Here is an 18537-nt window from a genome sequence, read left to right as displayed (position 1 = left end):
GGAGTTAATCTGATTGTCCGGGGTAGAGCATTCCAGAGAAGTGGTGCAGCTCGGGAGAAGTCTTGTATACGAGCATGGGAGGTTCTGATAATAGAGGATGTAAGTGTTAGGTCATTGAGTGAGCGGAGAGCACGGGTTGGGCGGTAGACAGAGATGAGGGAAGAAATGTAGGGAGGTGCGGCATTATGGAGAGCCTTGTGGATGAGAGTAATAACTTTATATTTTATTCTATAATGAATAGGCAGCCAATGTAGCAACTGGCACAGACCGGAGGCATCGCTGTAGCGTCTAGCCTGATAGATGAGCCTGGCCGCTGCATTCAGAATAGATTGTAGAGGAGAGAGTTTAGTGAGGGGAAGACCGATTAGTAAGGAATTACAGTAGTCAAGGCGAGAATGAATCAGAGAGACAATAAGTGTCTTTAGTGTATCTCTGGTAAGGAAAGGGCGTATTCTGGAGATGTTTTTGAGGTGGAGGTGACATGAACGTGCGAGTGATTCAATATGAGGGGTGAAGGAAAGGTCTGCGTCAAATATGACCCCAAGGCAGCGGGCATGCTGCCTAGGAGTTATAGTAAGGCCTGAGACTGCAATGGATATATCAGGGACAGATCTGTTAGATGGTGGAAACAGTAGTAGTTCAGTCTTAGAGAGATTTAGTTTCAGATAGAGCGAGGACATGATATTAGAGACAGCAGAGAGACAGTCACTGGTGTTCTGTATGAGTGCAGGGGTGATGTCACGGGAAGATGTGTATAATTGGGTGTCATCAGCATAAAGATGGTACCTGAAGCCAAATCTGGCGATGGTTTGTCCAATGGGGGCTGTGTAGAGAGAAAAGAGCAGGGGGCCGAGGACCGAGCCCTGAGGAAAGGAAGAGGAGAGGAAACAGAGCCCGCAAATGATACACTGAAAGTGCGGCCTGAGAGATAAGAGGAGAACCAGGAGAGCGCAGTGTCATTGAGGCCAACTGAGCGGAGCATAGTGAGGAGAAGTTGATGGTCAACAGTGTCAAAAGCTGCAGAGAGGTCCAGAAGAATAAGAAGAGAGAAGTCACCATTGGATTTAGCCTTTAGTAGATCATTAGAGACTTTTGTGAGAGCTGTTTCAGTAGAGTGCAGAGCGCAGAAACCAGATTGTAAGGGGTCAAGCAGAGAGTTAGCAGAGAGATAACGGATTAACCGAGAATAAACCAGGCGTTCCAAAAGTTTAGAGATGAAGGGGAGGTTAGAGACGGGTCGATAGTTAGCAGCACAGGATGGGTCCAGGGAGGGTTTTTTCAGTAGCGGGATTATAACAGCATGCTTGAAGGAGGATGGGAAGATTCCAGAAGAGAGAGAGAGGTTAAATATTTTAGTAAGGTAAGTAGTGACAGCAGGGGACAGAGATTGGAGAAGGTGTGAGGGGAAGGGGTCACTACTGCAGGTTGTGGGGCGAGATGAAGAAAGTAGCTGGGAAACTTCCTCTTCTGTGACAGGTTCAAAAGATGAGAATGGACAGTCTAAAGTGCGGCTGGTGAGGGGATCAGTACTATCGTAGGTGTGGGAGTCAATTCCACCTGGGGCTTGGGCAGTAATTTCCTGACGGATCTTATCAATTTTATCATGGAAATACATGGCCAGGTCATCAGCACTAAGGTCTGTGAATGGCATCTGCACCTTGGGTGTGAGTAAGGAGTGAAAGGTTTCAAAAAGCCTTTTAGGGTTGCTGGAGAGAGAAGAGATGAGGGCGGTGAAATAGTCTTGTTTGGCAAGGTAAAGGGCAGAGCTATATGTTTTAAGCATAAACTTGAAGTGGAGGAAATCTGCAGGTGAGCGTGATTTTCTCCATAGACGTTCGGCACACCTAGAGCAGCGCTGAAGAAATCGTGTCTGTGGCGTGTGCCAGGGCTGATGCCTCCTATGTGGGACTTTACGAGTGGAGGGGGGAGCAACCTCATCCAATGCATTTTTGAGGGTATCATTATAGTGACTGGTGGCCAGATTGGGACAGGAGATTGAAGAGATGGGGGATAGGGAGGACTGTAGAGTATCTGAGAGGTGCTGGGTGTCAATAGCACGCAGGTTCCTATATGTGTGATGGGTAGGGGCGTCTTGTGAAGGGGAGAGAGCACTGATGGTGAGAGATAGAAGATTGTGGTCAGAAAGCGGCAGAGAAGAGTTAGAAAATTTAGAGACTGTGAGGAGTCGATGGAAGACTAGATCAATCGTGTTACCGTCTATATGTGTGGCGGAAGAAGAACATTGTGAGAGACCAAGAGAAGTGGTTAGTGAGAGAAACTGTGAGGCAGCCGGGGAGTGAGGGGGGGCAATAGGGATGTTAAAGTCACCCATGATGAGGGTAGGAATGTCACTGTGGGGAAAGTGGGGAAGCCAAGAAGCAAAGTGGTCCAAAAATTGGTAGGGTGAGCCAGGTGGGCGGTAGATCACAGCTACACGTAAGGAGAGTGGCCGGAAAAGTCTGATAGCATGGACTTCAAATGAGGAGAATGTGAGTGAGGGGACCGGGGGAATGGACTGAAAAATGCACTGCGGTGACAGCAGTAATCCTACCCCACCACTCTGCCTATTATCAGGCCTAGAGGTGTGTGCGAATTGTAGGCCACCATGACACAGAGCAGCAGGGGAGGCAGTGTCTGCCTGCTGGATCCAAGTTTCAGTAAAGGCGAGCAGGCCGAGGGATTTACTAAGGAATAAGTCATTAATGTATTCTAGTTTGTTACACACTGAGCGGGCGTTCCAGAGACAGCAGCTAAAAGAGACAGGGGAGAGGTGAGGGGAAGGAACACGGTAAATATTGATGAGGTTTGTAGGCCTTCTATGTGTGTAGGAAGAAGAGTTAGTGAAGGAAGGAGGGCCGGGGTTAGGAGAGATGTCCCCAGCAGCGAGGAGGAGTAACATGGACAGAGACAGAAGGTGGTTCAGTGATTTATGTGGGCGCTTCTGTTTGGTGTCACTGCTAAAAGAAATAAAGGGATGATTAAAGAGTGTGAAAAGTGTGTGAGAGCTGTACATGGGAGAAGGAAGAAAAGAGGGACTGATATGGATGGTGTGTACTGGTGGTAGAGATGGAGGAGAGATCTGCAGGAAGACAATGGCTAAGATAGTAAGAGACAGTGCAGCTACAGGATACCATGAGGTAAAACTTGTTGTTTTAGGTTGAAATTTACCTGGTGTTCTGCCATGGTTAGCCTGTTTCGTGCCCTGTTTAAGTGCCATGTATAAGTGCACTTTGGTTAAGATGCATGCTGCAGATGAGATGCCCCCGCATATGAGATGCACCCCATAAGCTATATCTACTTATATAGGAAAGCACAGCTTCAGACTAGCACTAATTTAAGTCGTTAACTAATTAATCTACAAACTGTGACACATGAGGAGACTGGCAGTGTGGATCCAAGTAAACACTTGGCCAGAAACACCAATAAAATCAGTGAAGATCAAAAGACTGACACTAGTGCAGATAAGCAGACATGGAAGTGCAAAAAATATACAGCCTGGATGAAATGCTAGGATATAGTTCAGTAATCAGGCAGAGGTGAAATACAGAGGTGAAATACAGGATTATATACCATTGAATATTACAGCAGATGATCGAAGGGAGAATTCAGACAGCAAGCAGAGGTGGGTTCAATAGCAGATTATATACCATTGAATATTACAGCACGATTTTGTGCAGCTACTTAAAACTGCATGGACATACTGATATGTCCTTGCAGAACAAGACAACCACTATCTGAATGTAAAAACCCAATTTGCTGTCCATAAGTGGTTAAAGATGACCTTTCACCACCTCCAGCTATTTAAATTCTCACAGATTGCAGCACAGTTGGATTATTTTCTATAGCCATCACCAATCCTGAGTAACAAGAGCAGGTAGTTTTGATGTCTGATGTACTATTTCAATATGTACGCTGTAAAATAAAAAGAGCAGTGTCAGACATGCTGGTGTGTTTCAGAGCTCCAATCAGAGGCAGTGTCAGAGCTCAAAATCACACCTCTTGCCTGCTCCCACCAAACACCTCTCTCTTGACCATAGAGAGTCTAAATAGCACATCAGGCACCAAAATTAACAGCATTGATTGCTTGAGAATGGTGGGGGCTAGAAAAAAAAATGCTAACTGTTCCAGAATCAAAGGAGCAGCAGCTAATTTACTGATGTAAAGAGCTAAACTTGCTGCAGGTGGTGCAAGGCCTTTTTTAAATTTTTTGTCCAATAATCGCAAGTCCGCAAATGATGAAATTACTGTGAAGGAATACATCCAGAAAGATTATTCATCCTTCCCCTTCCATCACTGAACATATAAGGCCAATTTGATCAACTGTAATAGTCAATATGGACTTAGGGCTAGTTCACACGTGGGCAAAGGGGCGGATTTTGACAGCGGATTTCGCTTCAAAATCCGCCCCTTTACAATGGTGGTCTATGTAGACCGCCAGGCTTTTTTTTTCCGCTAGCGGTGGGCTGCCGCTAGCGGAGAAAGGAAACGACCTGCCCTACCTTCCGCCCCCGGCAGCACCCTCCTATGTCGGCTCATTCATTAGAGCCGACAGCGGAGGGGAAAGCCGTGACCGCGATGGTCGCGGCAGGCGGGTTTTGACAAGAGAGAGACGCGGCTCGCCGCGTCTCTCTCGGTGTCAAAACCCGCGCGGACAGTTCACGTGTGAACTGACCCTTAAAGGGGTTGTCTAGCTTCAGATAATAAATGTTATTTGTATAATGAAAATGTATCCAATGTCAGAATGTGAGTGCTCAAAACAGATCCCATGCATTTCAATGGGTCGTTACGGGCGTATAACGTGCATAATTTTGCGCACGTAATTTTTCGGCCGCAAAATTCTGTGCGTTATACGCCCATAACGACCCTTTGAAATGAATGGGGTCTGTTTTGAGCGCTCACATTCTGACACATTTATACGTGCCAGAATGCGAGCGCGTTAACTCCGTGTGAACTGGCCCTAACATAGGAAATAACCAAATAGTTACTAAAGTAATGGTACTTATCTGCAGAGACAAGACCAGACTACATGCCTTCCAATTTAAAGAGGACCTTTCACCATATCCGGGCACAGGCAGTTCTATATACTGCTAGAAAGCTGACAGTGCGCTGAATTCAGCGCACTGTCGGCTTTCCCGATCTGTGCCCGGTGTGAAGAGCTTACAGCCCGGTACCGTAGCTCTTCTATGGTCAGAAGGGCGTTTCTGACCATTAGCCAGAGACGTCCTTCTGCCTCGCGGCGCCTATCGCGCTGTGCTGTGGAGCCGGGAGGAACGCCCCCTCCCTCTGCTCACACAGCTTGTCCATAGACGAGCATTATCAGGAGCGGGAGGGGGCGTTCCTCCCCGCTCCACAGTACAGCGCGATTGGCGCCGCGAGGCAGAAGGACGTCTCTGGCTAATGGTCAGAAACGCCCTTCTGACTGTAAAGCGCTACGGTACCGGGACCGATAGCGCTTTACACCGGGCACGGATCGGGAAAGCCGACAGTGCGCTGAATTCAGCGCACTGTCAGCTTTCTGGCAGTATATAACACTGCCTGTGCCCAGATATGGTGAAAGGTCCTCTTTAAGTATAAACATACAAACTATGGCTATGTGCACTTGATCAAGGGATTATGGTATCCTTAAATTAATTAACAGCAACTGGTCATGGGAAAAGCTTTACTAGTTGCCAACAATGTCAAGACCTTTTTCCTGGGACTCCCTACTAGGAGTCAGCATGTCAGAACAAGTTTTATATAATAGTGTCTTTGAATACAATAAAGCACTAAAATTCCAATCTTATTGAATTTACTGAATTTGTTTGTGTAATGCAGACAGTTTAAAGAATGAATCCAGTGAAAAGACTTTTTTTTTTTCAGGGGCAACACGGTGGCTCAGTAGTTAGCACTGCAGCCTTGCAGTGCTGGGGTCCTGGGTTTGAATCCTGCTAGGAGCAACATCTGCAAGGAGTTTGTATGTTCTCCCCGTGTTTGTGTGGATTTCATCCTTTTCTACAAAGAAATACTGATAGGGGAAAAAAAAAAAAAAAAAGTACATTGTAATCCCTATATGGGGCTCACAATCTACATTAAAAAAAAAAAAAAGACTTTTTTTTTTTTTCCATAACTGCATTACTTTCCTGTCTGCATGATTTGTGCAGAGAATGCGTGGAAAGCACACGGACCCACTATAGTTTATGGGGTCCGTGTACTTTCACTGCCATTGGTAGTCCATTCGGGGGGTTCCCATGCGGACTGCCCAAACGGATTAACGAACGCAGATGTGAACCGGACCTCATTTGTCTGCAGTACAGCCTCCTACCTGCTCAGATCAGTCACCATATTCATTTATAGATTTCTCTTTTTCTGGGCCATGATGCCTCAACACAGCATCACATGTGCAGCTAGAGAAAGTACCATTCCTATCTGATGGGGGCAGTGTGTAATCCTCTATATTCTCCCTTAAAAATCTAAGAGACCATCAATTTACTATCAGGGAGGCTTATCTGCATGCTCTTTCATTGTAACTGTGTGACATGAGCCTTATCAGCAGTAACTGTGAGAGGAGCTTGTGTCCTCCTCGACCCAAAGACAAACTATATGTCCATGCAGTCCATGGACATATAGGACTGCATTTTCTTCATACAGAATGTGAGATTGTGACTTTTGGAGAGAACAGAAAGACATATAATTTAAGCAGGTCAGAATGAAATCACCCAACTGATGAGAAAGGCTTCAATGAATTTTCAGCTAAGAGCAGAAGCTAAACAAGATAATACTAAATTATATATCTTAGCGAAATAATAGGTACATGATGAAAGGAAAAAAAAAACTAGGAGTATTACTTTAAATTTCAGTCTTACAACCTACCACAGTGTGGGTTTTCCTACTGTAAAAGCTCACAGTTTTTGTCATGTTACAGTACCCACCCCCAACCCTTTCTGGTTAGAGAGGAAATCCTCTGTGATATTTAGGATTTTTTCCTTGTAAATGGGTGAGAAGATGTGGGTGAGTAGTTGCACTCACCCTACTCACCCCCTGTGTGTAATCAGACCACCTCTCCAACTTTTACCAGCATCTGGATAACAGAGCTTTTTGGCCTCCTCAGTCTTCAAACGTGGAATGTATGCACTCTACACATCTTGAAATTTTATTCTTAGCAGAAATTGTGTGTCTCTGCCTGAGTAAGAATAATAACTCGCAAACATTACAAAATGTTACATGCACTATATATATATATATATATATATATATATATATATATATATATATATATATATATATATATTGCTGGTTAGCATTTTCACAATGTGCAAGGTGTCTACCTTCAGAAAGGTATATTAAAGGGGTTTTCTAGGCAAACTAGTAAATTTTCAACCCATGCAGTCACTCTCTTGGTTCCATGTGAAGTGGCTCAGGTGACGGATGTAGCCAATCACTCGCATCAGTGGTCACATGATGGATACCAGTGAAGTCATAACAGTGACATCACCAGTACCCAACATGTGATTGCTGAGGCCAGTGAGTGACTGCCTGAGCCGCTTCACTTTCAACCCAGCTAGCACCTGCACAGGATGAAACTTGGGGCCCAACACCAGAATAGAGACCAAGGGTAGGTAAGTATCCCTTCTGTTTTTATTTTACTCCACTCCTGGACAATCTAGGTTTTTTTAGTTTACCTGGACAATGCCTTTAAAAAGACAGTTTGCAGGTATGACATGGTAGTGAAGGGGCTGCTGTTTTTGTCTGCAGTCCAGGTTAATGTTCTGACAAGTCGATGATACTTTTCATTTTACATTTATTTGAAATTTGTTTTTTTCGTTTGTAAAGTAGTAAACACATTGCTATAGAGTTTGGGGGCCATTTAGACTAAGACCACATTCAGACAATAATTCGTGTCCATGTGACATCGATTTTTTTTTTTTTTTTTTTACACTACAGCGGACATTACACAGCCACATTGAAATCAATGTCAACGAGTGGCGGCAATCAAAATATAGGTCATATCCTATTTTTGTCTGTTTTCTCAAATACCTTATTCTTATGGTAGAGTTGGAAGGGACCTCAAGGGCCATCGGGTCCAACCCCCTGCGAGTGCAGGTTTTCCTAAATCATCCCAGCTATATGTTTATCCAGATTCCGCTTGAAGATTTCCATTGATGGAGCGCCCACCACCTCCCGTGGCAGCCTATTCCACTCTCTCACTACCCTCACTGTCAGAAGAACTCAAGAACTCAAAGAACTCAAGAACTCAAATGTATGGGGGATCTGTAAAAACGGGTGTTCCTTGGGTGCAAGATTACTGTAGGAAATGGATGATTTCCATAGTTGTTTTGCACCTCAGTTGTTTGAATGTAGCCTTATATCTATCATTTTCACAGAAGTAAACTCAGAAGTTAGATGCCTGCACAAAAAGTCAAAGTGCACTACCCCTGTTTTTGGTTCAAATTTTTGTATACGAGGGCCAATAACTTCTCTTTAAAGGGGTGTTTGCATCTCACAAAGAGATGGCATATTGATAGGGTCTTTTAGGATAGCTTTAGGATTGGTGCAGGTTTCACCACTGGAATTCTGATTGATCCTGAGAAAAAAAGAACCTTCAGTCTTTCCCTGCACAGCACTATCTTCACATCATTCTCAGAATTGGTGGTGACACTAGAGGACAAACACCCAACAACACTGTAGGGATTGTAGGGTTATAGGTTGGACTTGATGGACTAATGTCCTCATCTACTAATGTCTCATCTACTAATGTCCTCATCTACTATGTAACTATGTAACAATACAAAAGACATGGCATATCCTAGAGTTATACCATCACTGTTTGAGATAAGAAAAAAAACTTAGAAGAATAAAAACAATGTAATTAAATACCTTTCCGACATAAGCAAGGAACAGCCTATTGCTAGGTTATGACATCACTTGTTGATCTGGGGTACCAACCACTGAAACAACCATTGATTGCTAAGATAAAGGCTGCAATACACTAAAGCTTCCTATTCATTTTCTTTTGCACAGAGCGACTAACACCCAGAAGCTATGCAGACACCTAAATTCAACCAATTCCTTTGTAGCTGGACCTCAGCAATCCCAATGTTATGTTTTTACTAATAAACATGCATAAACCATTTAAGGCTAGGTTCACACATGCGCTGGAGAATTCAGTTTCCCATTCCGCTTTAAAAATGCAGAGAGAAAAGTCTTGCAAGCAGTGCTTTTCTCTCCACATTTTTCCGCCCCTTTTGAGCGGAAACCAGGCGAAAACCCAGCGGACCTCATTATAGTTTATGGAGTGTGGGTTTCTGGGGGTAACCGCTTTTTTAAAACCCCAAGCAGACCCCCGAATGGAAACCTGAACGCAGGTGTGAATCTAGTGTAATTTGGTATAGGCATTTACCTAATAAAATCTCAGGAAAGTAACTTAACTCAGAGTAGGGCAAATGCAGGGAAAGCAAATACATCACAGCCTCTACTGAATAGAAGCTGAGCTCATCTCTATACACTATGCAGACACCTACTGATCAGCAAGGCTGTGCAGTTTATAGGCCAAACCACCGACTCCAACTCCTCTATTTTTCCATAGCCCATCTCCTGCTCCTGCTCCGTCATAAATGGCTGACAGCCACATGGTCAGTCAGAAGTAAAGATCCTGTAATTCATTAAAAAGCTAGTGATTGATTCCTATGAAAGTAAATCTGCAACAAGCATGTGTGTTTGCATTAAGCAGCTAGAGCAGTGATGGAGAACCTTTTTGAGACCCAGTGCCCAAACTGCAACCCAAAACCCAATAAATCATCACGGAGTGCCAACACAGCAATTTAACCTTAAAACTCTGTGGATCCACCATTGCGGACCCACAAATTACAGTCGTGTGAATGGGGCTCAACAGAGCTTGTACTGAAAGGTAAAGGTCTCTGCATTCGGTACTATTGAACAATTAATGTTCACTATTTACATCACACAGGGTATGTTTTATAGTGACAGCGCAAAGTTATTACAGCCTGCACTAATATCACGTCTGTTATAAAACAGATACTGTGTGATACAAATAGTGAGGCGACCCCAGACAGTGTTATATGCTCCGCAGTGGCTGTCAGACAGTATTATATGCTCCGAAGTGTCCCCCAGATAGTATTATATGCTCCGCAGTGACCCCACACAGTACAATCTGCCCCGCAGTGACCCCACACAGCACAATCTGCCCCGCAGTGGCCCACACAAAGCATTATATACTCCATAGTAGCCCCCTCCCTACACCGTATTAAATGCTCCACAGTAGCCCCCCTACCCACACAGTAGGAAATGTTCCAAAGTAGTCCCCCTCCCCCACACAGTAGTAAATGTTCCACAGTAGTCCCCTTCCCCACACAATACACTTACCTGAAGAGCCACTGGGCATCCTTCTCATGTTGACTGCGGGCGCTAATGACTTACGTCGTTGCGCCTTCGTCGGAGCAGAGGACAAACTCTGCAGTCAGTGTAAGCTGCAGTCATGCGATCCACGGCATTTGAACATACAACTGAAAGTAGCAATCGCTCATCAATGGAGAATCCTGTACCGGATTTGCCGTTAGTGAGTGATCCGGGTGACCGCACACGTGCCAGCATATAGGGCTCTGTGTGCCCTCTCTGGCACGCGTACCATAGGTTCACTGTCACAGAGCTAGAGGCTATTTACAGAGAAGTTGAAGTATACATAACTTCATAAACTTACCACCACTCAAAAACAACTTTACACAAATGAACAGTGAAGAGAGTATAAGAAACTTTGTAATATAATTTGTATAACTCAATGTTTAACTCCATGAATCTGATTGTTACTTCTAACATAGATATCTTTGGAGAGGGGCGGTGGAGGGGAAAACTGCTACAAAACACACATACTACAGCTACCAAGCTCTGCTACACATTGCAACTTAGGGGGCGTTTACACTACCGTCGGTGTCTGACAGCTAGTGTCCGCTGCTAATGTCCGTGCAAAATCTTGTGCGGACATTAGCATCGGACACTAGCTGTGTCCGTGACATTTTGCATGATTTTAAATGGGACAGTATGCAGTATTCTTTGCTGTCCGTGCCTGTCTTTAACTGTCCGTTGCCAAAGATGTCCGACTTTTCAAGCGGAGAGCTAAACCCGACATGTAGGTTTTTGCTGTCTGCTTGAAAAGTCGGACATCTTTGGGAACGGACAGTTAAGGACGCCTACGGACTGTAAAAGAACGCACCCGATGTCCATTTAAATCAATGCAAAATGTAACGACACAGCTAGTGTCCGATGCTAATGTCCGTGCAAGATTTTGCGCGGACACTAGCTGTCGGACACAGTAGGTAGTGTGAACGCTCCCTTAGATAGCTAATTTACCATCCCTATACCTTGTAAGAAAATGCTATAGCACTGTTCAAAATTAGGCAAGAAACAGCAACAGCCTCCTCCTCCCCTATCCCCTCTACATAGACTTCTAAGTGTCTGAAGCTGGATATGGATACATATGGTATCCAGGACAAGAGTCTGAGGTAACTGAAGGAGGAAGACAACAGCCTAATAAGTGGAGAAGTTAAAATATTTAGTTAACAAAATTGAGTACAAAGTTATCTATAGTAAACTGTACTATTCATTTATAAAAAAAAAAAATTATAAAAAAAAATGAAGTCTTATGTACATATTATGCCCGGTTCACATTTGCGTTCGTCCTCCGTCCGCAAGGAGTCCGCATGAAGAATACCAACGCTAATGCAAGCGCTGTGGAGTTAAGCACACGGAGTCCATAAACTATAATGGGCTCTGTGTGCTTGCCGCGCACTGCCCGCACAACTCATTTGTGCGGGCAGTGTGTGGCAAGCACACGGAGCCCATTATAGTCTATTGGCTCCATGTGCTTTGCAAGCACATCGCTTGCAATTGCGATTGCATTCCGTCCAGGGGGGGGGGTCTTCATGCGGACTCCTTGCAGACGGAATACAAGTGCTAGTGTGAACCAACCCTTATTCTGATAAAGCAGTACCAAAAACATGGCCTTTATGCTGCATAGATATCATAAATCAAAAATAAAATAGATATCTAAATAAAGCAAAATAAGCAACCAAAAGATGGCTATTCTGCATCTAAGTGTTTTAAAATCAAAGATAGGGGAAGCGGATTACACATAGAGGTAGGTACACAGTTAAAATTAGAAGTAGCAAAAAGTGGCAGCAGGGACCAGATGATATGAAAGCAGATCAGCAGTAGAGCATTGAGAAAATAATTTGGATGTCCCTGATAAGCATTCATTGAAAGAAATTCTGTTATATATACCCCCTGGTCCCTCTGCAGAAGTCTTATATATAATTAAAAAAAAAACAAAAAAAAAAAACACTAGATAGGTGTTTTACAGCCTGATGGCGCAGGACATAATATTCTTACAAGCATCACTGTGATGTCATATAACAAATTCTTTTTCACAGACTGGGCCCCTTAGTGTCACCTTGGACACAACAACACATGGATTTCTTCTACAAAATGCAGAGCAAGTGTAATTTGGAGAGGATAATAAGTGCACATTGGAATTCAGAGGGTGTTTCACAGTGCAGCAGGTTAGACACAAGTGGTTCCCCAAGCCATTCACTGAAGAAACAAGTTTTATTCCCTTTCAGAAGAGATATCTTAAGGTTTTGGCACAATGAAGGGAGTAAATACATTCATAAATATATATTTTCAAATTTAAAGAGGGGAAAGAGAAATTAAATGAATCCCACCAGAAGAATGAAGACCAAGCATATGGAAGAAATTTTTTATTTTTATCTTTTGATGTACGATTTGAAACAGAATAGGATTAAATAAAAGATGATATCCTTGTTGTGACTTTTTATTTTAATTTTATGTTCCCTTAAAGGTAATCTAACATAGAAATATATTTGTCTTGCCTTTACCATATTGTTTCTCACGTACAAGGCAAGTAAAGAATGTTTTCGTAAATGACTATGTGTTAGATACTGATAGTATCAACACTTGAAATAACTGTGAATGATAAGCACATAAGTGAGAAATATTTCCCCATAAAATATAAATAAAACTAGAGAACAATGTATTTTCATTTTATATTTGCAATGTCTAGATGATCTTGATCTAAGGGTATGTTTACACAAATTGTGGCTCTGAAACCCACATCTACCAAAAGGAACAGACAGACTGAAGTCTGATACTGTCCTGCAGCAGAAAAACAGACATTGAGGCGTGAATCTAGCACAGAAACATGCCAAAATCAGGGGAGCCACATGGTGGCTCAGTGGTTAGCACTGCAGCCTTGCAGCGCTGGAGTCCTGGTGCTCAAATCCCGCCAAGAGCAAAAAACCATCTGCAAGGAGATTGTATGTTCTCCCCGTGTTTGCATGGATTTCCATCTCATATTCCAAAGACATACTGATAGGGAAAAAATGTACATTGTGAGATTTATGTGGGGCTCACAAACTACATTTAAAAAAAAAAAAAGCCAAAATCCACATGAAAAACTGTGTGTGAACATAACCTAACAAACCTAAATTTCCAAATCTAAAGCCCTCTGCGTCATTGTTCTTGCCTGCACTTTGCAAAAAACTATGCCCTCGATAGGCCTCTGAGCCACACTGTTTCCATAACTTCCATTTACTTCAAATTAAGTTAAAAAGGCTGTTTCCATAGGCCCAGCCAAAAAGAACAGTGTTCTCAGTGAGGTTATGAACAGGTAAAACTGGGGCACTTCTACAAGGGGGTTTATTTTAGAGATAGATATAGGTTCCACCTCTGAGACCTGCACCTTTCAGACAGTTATGGGAGATCCTGTGACAGTTTCAGGTTGCAGTCACACTTGCCTTGGGTGACCATTTGGTGACTCCATTGCCCATTCCACTTAAAATATGTGGAGAGAAAAGTCCTGAAATCAAATAGGGTTTCCGTTTTTCAGGTCCCCAGACAGACCAGAAGAACGGAAAAACTCGAACGCTAGTGTGATCCTAGTGTCAGATGTTTTTCTTGACAGAACTTCCCTGTTGAACAATTTTTTTCTTCGGGGAGCGGCTTTAAACATTAAAGGGGCTCTATCACTAAGAAAAGTCATTTTTAACTAATCACTCCTTTGCATAGCTTTTAGAAAGTCTATTTCACACCTACCTTTTGTATGTAGATTGCCTCAGTGGTTTCTGAATAAGTCCATTTATATTCATATGCTAATTAGACTATCGCACGATAGATGGTGCACACCTCTCCCTGTTGTTTTCTATGGGAGGCTGCTGCTGCTGATGATGACTCGCTTCCTGTTTGCTCACACACATAGAAGATAATAGGAGAGAGGAGGCTGCTGGGAACTTCCTGAGCTGGCTGGAGGTTCATTAGCATATGAATAAAAACGGACTTATTCAGACACTACTAAAGCAATCTACATACAAAAGGTAAGTGTGGAATAGCATTTCTTAAGGCTATGCAAGCATGTGATTAGATAAAAATGACTTTTCCCAGTGATAGAGCCCCTTTAAGGACTCGTTCACATGGAGCAAGAGGAGGTGGATTTTAGCGCTGAATCCACGTCAGAATCCGCCTCCTCACAATAGAGGTCTATATAGGCCACTAGCTTACTTTTTTTCCCCTGAGCAGGAACATGCCGCTGCCCTTTCTTCAGGCGGATTCCGCGGCTGATTCAAACCCGGCGTCCGCCTCGCGGCAGCACCCGCTGGGCTGGGCCCATTCATTTGGGCCTACTCCGGAGCCGGAAGCCACGACTGTCGGAAGCCATGACAATGGTAGCAGGCGCATTTTGGCCCTATTGTGACGCGGCTTCGCGCGTCACAATCAGGACCAAAATACGCCATACCGTGACCCGTGTGAAATAGCCCTTAGTTGTCTCAGAGAGGTTTCGAGGGGCAGTATCTTTGCTATATTGCGTCACATTTAAAAGAAAAATAATTTTTAACACAGAAATTGCTCACGTTTGGTCATTAAACTGAGACTCCCATTAGTGGAAATACAACATGTGAAGTGCATTGTGGGCTTTGCTTTCCAAAGACCTTGATAAAAAAAAAAAAAAAAAAAGCTCTAGCTAAGAGCAAAGAACATGAGATTTGACTCCAAAATACAGTCTGTACCATCTGATAAAAGTGACAACAAAATGGCATACTATTTGTTGTGGTACATTCAAATAAATATCTAAACATACAGTATCTAAGGTGTCCAAAACCTGCCAATATCAAAACTGTTTCCCACAAATCTTAGAAGATGTGTTATATATCTTGCTGGAGAGGATCCCAGGAACCCAGGGCTGTCCTTTGAACAAATGAAGCTATCACATCACTGAGCATGCACTATACATAAGGCGCATCCACAATGAAGGAAGGTGTGATGTCCTCAGCTTTATCTGCACAGTACACCTATGTCAGGAGCCAAGGAAATGAGTCCCAAAATCATCTCCTGTGAGTTTTATAATATGTTTTTATAGATAAATACATTCATTCTATTTATATAGCACCAACATTTTCATAGCACTTGTGAATCAAATTGAAATGAACAGTTTTCATATTGGCTGCTTTGGGACCCTACTGCTTCATGCACATGACCAAGTGTTTAATGCTAGTGTGTTCCAATGTTATGTTCTGATATTTTTAGGACAGGTCCTATTCAGATCCATCGGAAGGGAACTGGAAATAACGGAATGAAACCAAACATCGTAACACACTCAGATTTCTCACGTGACGGTATATGAAGCCTTAGGCCTTATTAAGATAGTACATGAGTACAGAGGACTCCAGCACTCATAGAACACGGCTCACACTTGATAAACTGTGAATTCATGAAAACTATGCCATACTGACAAGGAACACCACCAAAATCAAGGAGTCTGTCACTTACGCCATATCTGCAGGTGGCATAAACCTGTTGATAGGTTCCCTTCATAAGGCAAAAAATAATAATACTGTATGGAAAAATCTGGTATGCTTTTACTATGGAGCTTGTAAGGTAAGCCTCAGGCTTTTGCCAAGGTCTGCAGTATTGAACTGCCACAGTTTGCCCCATTCAATAGGACTAATGTGGCCTCTCGCCAGAGTTTCATTGCTGTTTCTGGCGTCGAAACCATGGCAAGGTAGGACAGGCTAGTTTTTTTCAGCATGGCAGAATTTGGAAAACAATGGCAAAATTCATTCTAGCACAAAAAAAAATAATTAAAATCAACATGCAGAATCTACAGTGTAAACAGAAAGTGATGGTACAGTAAATATTTTTTTTTTTTTTTTTTTTTTAGAACACCTTTCTTCTATAAGTGAAAGGGATTCATCATTTCACAACACATGGTTTTTAACTGCTAGGGAAGTACGTCTAATGTCAAAATGACTCCACAAATAACAATATCCTCTTAAAATTTGTCATGTCTGCCATTTTTATTGATGATACACCACCATTCCTCATCTTTGGCTATCACATACAGTGTGACAGGCTCTAGGAAAAAACAGTAACAAGAAATGGCCGATGCTCAGTGACTTCCCTAGTGTTGCCTTTATATCCATTACCCTCCATTCTCCATCACCCATCTTTCATGTTCATGAATGGCCTGTCACTCTACCCTTTGTTTCATACATCTATGCCCCTACTCTGAGACCCCATTTTTTTCTATAGGTTTCCTATTTAACATGCTGTTCATCTCTTCACTATCTATAATAGAAAGTGCAATTTAATGAATGGGATCTAAACTCTGCTGAACATCTGTACACATATTATATTCCTGTCTTAAAAACCATCTAAAGTCGCCCCAACATACAATTCTGTCATATAATAAAGCCGCAAAACATGAATGGGAAATTTGTATCTGTCCATTATCATGTGGCTACAAAAATGTTACTAAGATGCCAGGTGAGAACTCAGACAACTGAACGGAGCAGTATATGTCCATATTATATTACCGCCTGTTCCCTTCACCATTGTCACACATCTGCAGTTTAGTCACAGGCCATGTCCTAGTGCCCCTATTGCTACTCCAACATCCCCTGCCCTCAGCATCCCTTGCCCTCATATTTGGGAGGGAATCAGGTCTCAGCACAGTGTCAGGAGGTGTCACCTCAAGTGTTATAAAGTTTTACTACTACTCTCTTCACAGCATGGACTCCACTTGGTCACATGGAAACCACAAAGAGGTAACCCTTAAGCCTCCTACACAACAGAGGAAGCTTGAGAGCAAGCCTTAGGGGTAGAAGCCAGCAGGGAAATGGTTACACTAAGTTGTATTGTCTTCAGGGAAGAACACAAAGGTGTACAGTACCCCCCTCCTAAAACACCACACATCTTCTCTGGTGCCTTCTGCTGATACAATGGCAGTCACATTACCAACACAGCCCATAAAACAATGGTGCCTGCATGAGGGATCATCACAGGGGTTAATGACAAAGTCAACAAAGAAGTTTAGAGCCTCGTACCCTGTCTTTCCTCTTCATAGCCTGTTGCTCCATTGTTCCTCACACAGTAGTAGCAGTGCTGACAGTGAAAGCCATGGCAGTGCTGAGGACGTTCTTGTGCTCAGGCAGACTCTTACACTCCTATTACAAGTAACGGTTCGCACTCAGCATTTCCCAGGAAAAGTTCGCCATATTTTCACATCCTTTTCTCGTAGCCAAGTCTCCCCCCTTTTTCTCAGGAGGAGGAGGAAGAGGAAGAGGGAGAGGCGGAAAGAGGTTTCAGCTTTCCCTGCAAAGTCAAACAATGAGCTCAGCCCTGCTGGAGTTCAGTTACGTCCTGCACTGAGTAAAAGCACCAAGGCAACAGGAGCACTGCAAGTGTGAAGAGGCTCTGCACTGCAGGGCACTGTATACTAATGCTGTCTACAAGTCACTGTACCACACTGCAGGCCACTGTACATTACTGCTGTCTACAAGTCACTGTACCTAACAGTCCACTGTACATTACTGCTGTCTACAAGTCACTGTACCTAACAGTCCACTGTATATTACTGCTGTCTACAAGTCACTGTACCACACTGCAGGCCACTGTACATTACTGCTGTCTACAAGTCACTGTACCACACTGCAGGCCACTGTACATTACTGCTGTCTACAAGTCACTGTACCTAACAGTCCACTGTATATTACTGCTGTCTACAAGTCACTGTACCACACTGCAGGCCACTGTATATTACTGATGTCTACAAGTCACTGCAGACCACTGTATATTACTGCTGTCTACAAGTCACTGTACCACACTGCTGGCCACTGTATATTACTGCTGTCTACAAGTCACTGTACCACACTGCAGGCCACTGTATATTACTGATGTCTACAAGTCACTGCAGACCACTGTATATTACTGCTGTCTACAAGTCACTGTACCACACTGCAGGCCACTGTATATTACTGCTGTCTACAAGTCACTGTACCTCACTGCAGGCCACTGTATATTACTGCTGTCTACAAGTCACTGTACCACACTGCAGGCCACTGTATATTACTGCTGTCTACAAGTCACTGTACCACACTGCAGGCCACTGTATATTACTGCTGTCTACAAGTCACTGTACCACACTGCAGGCCACTGTATATTACTGCTGTCTACAAGTCACTGTACCTAACAGTCCAC

General features: G+C 43.3%; 1 protein-coding gene across 3 annotated transcripts in view; it reads right to left on the bottom strand.

Moving 5' to 3' along the window:
- The window catches only part of TTC28 (tetratricopeptide repeat domain 28), a 450602-nt gene extending 433023 nt beyond the window's left edge, over positions 1 to 17579 (bottom strand). For all 3 annotated transcript variants that reach the window (XM_075276534.1, XM_075276535.1, XM_075276536.1), the window contains exon 1: positions 17385 to 17579. In XM_075276534.1, coding sequence (XP_075132635.1) covers positions 17385 to 17417 — 33 coding nt within the window. In that variant the 5' untranslated portion in view covers positions 17418 to 17579. The remainder of the gene's footprint in view (positions 1 to 17384) is intronic.
- Positions 17580 to 18537: the final 958 nt, after the last annotated feature.

The sequence above is a fragment of the Leptodactylus fuscus genome, chromosome 1 (genome assembly GCF_031893055.1).
Source record: "Leptodactylus fuscus isolate aLepFus1 chromosome 1, aLepFus1.hap2, whole genome shotgun sequence".
NCBI lineage: Eukaryota > Metazoa > Chordata > Amphibia > Anura > Leptodactylidae > Leptodactylus > Leptodactylus fuscus.
The sequence above is the reverse complement of the archived record's forward strand: the minus strand, read 5'-3'. Positions and strand labels throughout refer to the sequence as shown.